The sequence below is a fragment of the Conger conger genome, chromosome 4 (genome assembly GCF_963514075.1).
Source record: "Conger conger chromosome 4, fConCon1.1, whole genome shotgun sequence".
NCBI lineage: Eukaryota > Metazoa > Chordata > Actinopteri > Anguilliformes > Congridae > Conger > Conger conger.
Genome location: NC_083763.1, coordinates 10,192,889 through 10,199,801, shown reverse-complemented (window position 1 = coordinate 10,199,801; position 6,913 = coordinate 10,192,889). Strand labels below are relative to the sequence as shown.

At 42.5% G+C, this 6,913-nt stretch overlaps 1 protein-coding gene across 1 annotated transcript; it reads right to left on the bottom strand.

Moving 5' to 3' along the window:
* Positions 1–1,148: 1,148 nt before the first annotated feature.
* Positions 1,149–4,748, bottom strand: cfd (complement factor D (adipsin)). The gene is made up of 5 exons (XM_061237375.1): positions 4,602–4,748; positions 4,072–4,228; positions 3,635–3,776; positions 2,237–2,497; positions 1,149–1,699 (listed from the first exon to the last, which is right to left on the bottom strand). Exons 1-5 carry the CDS (start codon positions 4,663–4,665, stop codon positions 1,550–1,552), a joined length of 774 nt encoding a protein of 257 aa, XP_061093359.1. The 5' UTR covers positions 4,666–4,748; the 3' UTR covers positions 1,149–1,549.
* Positions 4,749–6,913: the final 2,165 nt, after the last annotated feature.

Sequence of the window (6,913 nt, the reverse complement as noted above, 5' to 3'; positions counted from 1 at the left end):
TGGAAGACAAAGATGAGCATAACTCACAATTTCTGGCTCGGGACGGAAAGTACATGGAAATTCTGGGCCTTCACTCCAAAAACCCCGCTGTTCTGCTACTGCAGTCCTTTCATTTCAAGTTTTAATTTCTACAATCAGTTTTTCGACCAAGTCCGTTATGAAAATGTCTACACCATACCTGTTCTCAAAGTGAAACAGGAGAAAATTGTGTTCTTAGTCATACAGTGTGTTCAGTGCACAGGTTCACGTGCTCACCGGGGAGGTATCAGTGAGGTATTCACAGAATATCTGAAGTCAAACAGGTGGTTTCACAGTCAGAGTGGCATTTACGTTCCTCATCCAAGCCATCCAACTTTACATCATTTAAAATTATGTGTCATACTCACAAGGAAGTTGGGGTTTTCCAATAAAAAACAAAACATTTGTTGTACGTGCAAAGCATCTGTAGATCATTAAAGTCCACATTTTTGGCTTGCGTTTGACACCATAAAAGCAGCCCCTCCCAGCTGTTTTTCAAATGTCCAACCCATCCCTTACAAATGAATTGGTCAAATGTTATATGTATGGGTATTAATGGTAAGGTATAGAATTTCTACATTTAGGGTACAACACTTGCCCTTGTAACTTTCTAAACAATCCATAAGAAAGGAAAATTAAAACAAGGGGATAGTTTGTTAATGCATTCATATACAGTGCTCTCCATATGGGGGGGGTTACATACAAAAAGGGCTCTAGGTCCTACATGGTGAAACCAAAAACCTTTAAAGCTGAGAATCAGAACATTAGCTACAGGCAAATTATTTGATTATGAACCTAAAACTGTGAAGTACAGAGCCAAATATGTGAACAATATATCTTTGTCCCAAACATTATATATTGCATTATGTGTGTATGTGTGTGTGTGTGTGTGTGTACAGTAATCACAGGAGGACTAGATGGGACAGAGGTCTGGGACAGTAAAGGAAACTACTAAAATGGACTTTTAAACACCCATTGATGCTGCCATCATCTGGTGGTTCAGCACACTGCATCAGGAGTTCAAAGAGCTCATCATTTTGAAAGAAAAAAAAAATACAATGACCATGGCAGATTTTTTCAATCTTATAAGCTATGATACAAAACTGGTACATCACACAACAGACAATTAATTAACAGCACTGCTAAAATACAAACTTTATTGATTTATTTACATGAGCTTTCAAGAAAATGCATATAGGGTCGGTTTCTCAGGCACAGATTAAGCATAGTCCTGGACTAAGTAGGCTTTTGTATGGAGAATTAATCTGTATTCAAAATTGAATTTAGTCAAGGACTAGGCTGAATCTGTGCCCTCTGATATAAAAACCATGTATCGAGCAGGACTGTGAGCTACCCCACCTGGTTTCACTAAATAGCTTATTGTTTGAACCAAGCAGGAAAAACAACTAGTGTAAACAGGTGGTGTTGCGCCCGGTAGGAGAAAATGCCTGCAGACACTGCGGCCCGCAGGACGTGGAGCTGAGTAGGGCTGGAGAAGAGTATGATTCGGCTAGTCCTGCACAGGTCTACTTCACTTCTGCATGGTGCTGTCGATCCACTGGGTGTAGCGCGAGATGATGGTGTACAAACCGGGCTTCCGGAGAGTTCCGCACTTCTTCCCGCCATTGGAGGTGATGCCGACCGCCACCCCTTTGAAGATGAGGGGACCGCCTGAGTCTCCCTGGAGAAGGAAACCAAAAAGCGAGACCGGATCAGGACGGGGAGCGATCAAAGAAAAGGGGAGGGCTGAGGGGGGAGGAGGAGTCGGGCGATAGGGGATAAAATGATTTCTCTGTAAACTATTCAGTTTACACCCATTGATTGATCTGGCTGAGAGGACTTCAAGTGATTTGGCAGCCTATAGCCTAGTGGCCAAGGTGGGATCTAGAATGTTGGTGGTTCAAGGGTGGCCACAATAAGATTAGCCCACCTTTTGGGCCCTTAAGCCCACCTTGATAATCAACTGTAAGTCGCTTTGGCTAAAAGTGTCCAAACAACTGCTAATCTAATTTAATATAATTCAGCCAAAATACAAAAATACTCATAGTACAGATACTTATCGGTGCGGGTAGAATAAGTTGAAGGCGAGAGAACTAGCATTAAATGACTGCAATCTAATGTAATACAACCAAAGACAAAAGTACTCATAGAACAGAAACATATCGGTGTGGGTGGAGTAAGTGGAAGGCGAGGGAGGACTAAGATGGAGGAGACCTACATCGCAGGTGTCCTTGCGGGTCCCCGAGGCGCACATCAGGTTGTCGTTGAAGGCGTCGCCGTAGTAATCGATGCGTCCGCACAGGCCCCGGAGCAGGACCGCGACGTCGACCTCCTGCAGCTTGTCCGGCCTGGAGCCCAGGTTGTTCCTGGAGCCCCAGCCGGCCGCGCTGACCACGTCGGTAGTCTGAGGGTTGGCTGCACCATCGCGCTGGAACCCCAGGGTCTTCACCGAGTCGCCCAGGACCGCGGCGCGATCCAGCTGGCAGAACCCACGGAGACAGGGTCAGGGGCCGCTCCGGCTCGCATCTCCCCGTGTTCAGCAACGAAACGTCGCGCTCTATACTGAATCATCCATCCATCCATCCATTATCCTAACGCGCTTATCCTGAACAGGGTCGCAGGGGGGCTGGAGCCTATCCCAGCATACATTGGGCGAAAGGCAGGAATACACCCTAGACAGGTCGCCAGTCCATCGCAGGGCACACACACCATTCACTCACACACTCACACACTCACACACTCATACACTCATACACATGGGCAATTTAGACTCTCTCCAATCAGCCTAACATGCATGTCTTTGGACTGTGGGAGGAAACCCACGCAAACACGGGGAGAACATGCAAACTCCGCACAGAGAGGCCCTGGCCGACGGGGATTCGAACCCAGGACCTCCTTGCTGTGAGGCGGCTGTGCTACCCACTGCACCATCCGTGCCGCCTATACTGAATCAATATGCGATTTTTTGGGGCGACATTGGCTCAGGCTGTGAGAGCAGTCACAGACCAGCTATTACCACCTAGAAGTGAAAACACAACTTAAATCAAAATGAACCTTGAATGTATAACTTGAAATAATTACTATGTGATGTTATTGGATACTAATTAAAATGTTGCTTTAAATCCTCTCCTCTAGTGGGAACTCATTTGGGCTGAATTTTATAATCAGTCATAGACAGCAGGAGTCAAATGACTAGTGCTATTACGAATTATTGTTCTTCCTTCAATCACAAGTTTATATTCACAAATTGTTTTCCCATATTACTATGTTGAGGGTTGTAAACAAAATGGTTACTTTTAATGTTTTCTGAATTAACTTTGCCTTAGAATTGATCAGTCTGTTGATACATATTTTCCATGAAAATTATGCCACATATTCTTTTTGGAATGAGTCATATAATATCTCGTTTTGCTTTTTTTTTTTTAGATATTTTTGTGGCCTTTTATTGAACAGTATAGTATAGAGAGACAGGGGGGGAAGACAAATTGACGAACGGTCGGATTCGAACCGCCAATGTCGCGGCTCGCAATGAGTATGCGGTCAGGGCTCTACAGGCTGCGCCACCGAGACACCCCACGTTTTGCACTTTTCTATAGTAGGGGTGATAATATCTTACCTTTAGCAGAGCAATATCGTTGTCATAGTTATCAGTGCTGAAATCAGGGTGACTGAAAACGCCAGGAGCAGTAAATTCCTGCTTCGAAGTTTCAGATTCTGTTAGGGAATGTGCCCCTAAAACCACCTTCATCTCCTTTGCCCTATAAAACAAAATTATACACTTTTACAATAGTATTATTTCTTGGTGATAATCATAGAAAAACTTCATAGAAAAAAGGACAGCCAATCAATGTCGAGGTTGAAAACAAATCAACCAGTATTTGTAAATAAAGGTACGAAATAAGGACAACTGTGGTATGGAAGTTAAATCAACCAAGCTACAAAATGGGCGGAGGTTAAGCGGATATATTATTAATTTTCCCAGAACATGCTTTTGTTTCTCAGATATGTTGGCAAAAGAAAAATATCGTTTCCCATCTCGCGTCGTGTACTCACCCGTCACGTAGGCAGTGGGCTGCAGTCATGACCCACTGCTCTGCTACCAGAAATCCACCGCATTCATGCTTATAATTGTCATTTTTCTTCCATTGAAGCGATGCCATGTAGGGTCTAGAGTGCGCGGTCGCTTCTTGGCCACCCGTGATGCATTCACCTTAAACATAGCCAAACGGGGTACTGTTAACAGCTGATGGATGCAGAAACGTCTTTCAAAAATAATGTAATCGCACGTGTGGGACGTTATCGGCATTTGTATGGGTGTTAGCTACATCTCTATTTTGCTGATATAGCTAAAAAAAAATTATCCCTAAATTATGAGAACATGCATCAATCAATATAGTCAATTTCACGTATGACAAACGTGCTTTCAGAAATCCGTGTTTGAGTAGGCCTAAATGTCATTTTCGAACTTTAAAACTAGATTTCTGACAAGCAGATGATTATGGGTTTTTTTTCTTCATCCTCCTTGTTGAAGTTCATTATTTTAAATCAATAAATACCAGAGCTTCTAGAAGTGCGTTACTCACAGGCCAAAATAGAAGCAAAGATAGCAGCTGCCGCAGCAACAAAATCTGGAGTTCCACGAATCATCCTGCAGAACTTCTCTTTGCGTGAGGCTTTTCGAATGAATGTCCGCGATGGAACTAAGGCCCTTTATAGACTCGTGAAAGGAAACGGCTCGTTTGCCAAAATGACAAGTCTATCAAAACGCACGTTCCTCGCTCTTAACATACTCCAGGAGAACGTAATTATGCAACTGGAAAGCGCAGTCCAGATGTCCTTAATCACTGGCTATTTTTTTCCACATTGATGTTGCAATGAATTTATATATATTTTCGTTGTTTTGTTCTAATGAACAAATTGTTCCCCCTTAAAAGGTAGGTTATGGTACCACGGATACTGTATCGTGCTTATACGTGCTTGTTTTGTGTATACCCAGCCTTGTAGGCCAAGCAAACTGTGACAGCAGACGGTTTACTGGAGAGGGAAATACAGACTTATTTTTTCGTCTACCTCCATGATTACGTCCACTGTGTCTACAGTTTGAATTAAGAAGAATTTCACTGTAACATGCAGTGGAGATGCACAGCCCTTTGAACTGCTGAATATTTATTTGAGCAAAGGCACACAATGGCATAACCAGCCAAGAACCAAACCTCAACCTACGAGTTGCCTAGTTCCCAAAGTGATGACGTGCTACCACCCAAAAGCTGAACAGAAAGTTTCCTGAAATGTGCAGTTTAAATGTTGGGTTATGGATTTTGATATTACCTTTAATTGAAGTATCAATATTCAGCCATTGCTAAAGCCACGGAAATCAAGGCAAATATAGTCTCCCTTGTATTACCCCTATTAGCTGTGAGTGTAAGCTTGGTTTGTACTGTGTACATTACATCCTAATACAACCTAGTCTGCAATTTAACTGATTGAGTCTAACCTAGACCTGAACTTTTTAGTGCTTCTTACACCTGTCTGAATCATATTTCTTCAGAACTAAATGGCTTCTTGAATGTGGACATTTGCTCCCATGCTCTTGAATAAGCCATTAATTGAATGGGTGGGAACAAGACTGTCCTACAGTATGCAGCATTGTTCAAACTTTAACGAAAATACATTCCTAGTTGATGGTATTGAATAAACGCCGCTACCTAAGCTTGACATGACTGAGCCCATATGGGAAACATTGTGCATTGAAGAGAATCCTCCAAAATGACCAAACAAGATAAAATAACCGAATAAATAACTGAATAAAAAGTTTTCTTTTAAATGCAACACCGGACCTGTAGATGCAGAGCTGCCAGAAGGACTACAGCCATAATTGTAAACTCCAACCGCCGCTCCCCTCCAACATGAACTCCCGCGCTCTGCTTGACAGTTGCGCTAAGCAGACGAGCTGCAGTGACAATGCACAGCCGTTCGTGTTCCGGGAACAATAACGATCCATCACTTCACCCTGCTCGCGATCTCTTAGCTGACCCTACGGCCGTACTTCAAGGCGCCAATCCTAGCATGGGAAGAAATAAATCCATTCGGGGAGTGTTTGGACTCTGAACCCCGTTGTTGAGAGTGATTAAGATGATTTTTTGGAAGCAGCGACCATAATTGAACAGCATGCTGTTTTATATTTCTACTTACTGTCATTGTGCGGTCAACCAATTCATTGTCATCATTTGCTGGGTAGGGGCTGCAGCATTTATTCTATTCTTATACCAAGCAACATGGTCATTGTGACAATTGTGTACAGAGCATGTCAAAGGAGCCATTAAATCAAGGATATAGCCCATCAGTGATTCAGCATCATAATGGAAGAGTGCTACTTTGCATGAAAATAAACAGAGCTGTTATGAGAATGGGTACTTGATATGATCTTAAAATAAAATGAAATATGATTACAACGCATACATACTGTATAGTGCGTAGCAACACTCCATAATAACAGCATAATCGTATGTCAAATTAATATAATACGCAATAACAAAAATAGCCACAAAAGTAAAGGGGTTAGTTGGGAGCAGAAATAATAAAAGAAAGTGGTGAAAGGGCAGCAGGAAACATACAACAGCTGTGTGTGTGTGTGTGTGTGTGTGTGTGTGTGTGTGTGTGTGTGTGTGTGTGTGTGTCTGTGTGTGTGTGTCTGTGTGTGTGTGTGTCTGTGTGTGTGTTCTTTTTGAGACTCTTCTTCTCATGATTCCCAGGACTGTTTGTAAACTAACTTCCAGAAATAAGGAATAAAACATTTTGGTGGGTTGAAATACTGCATGTAAATTGTGCATACCATTTTTTTCAATTTTAGAGTAAATAAGGAAATAAACAGCAACCATGGCACCAGAAAAGAAAT

Coding starts and splice junctions, on each gene's coding strand:
- cfd (XM_061237375.1), bottom strand. CDS start 4,665: ATGATTCGTGGAACTCCAGATTTTGTTGCTGCGGCAGCTGCTATCTTT. Junction 4,229..4,601: donor CTTTGCTTCTATTTTGGCCT/GTGAGTAACGCA, acceptor GCTATGTTTAAG/GTGAATGCATCACGGGTGGC. Junction 3,777..4,071: donor GCCCACTGCCTACGTGACGG/GTGAGTACACGA, acceptor TTTGTTTTATAG/GGCAAAGGAGATGAAGGTGG.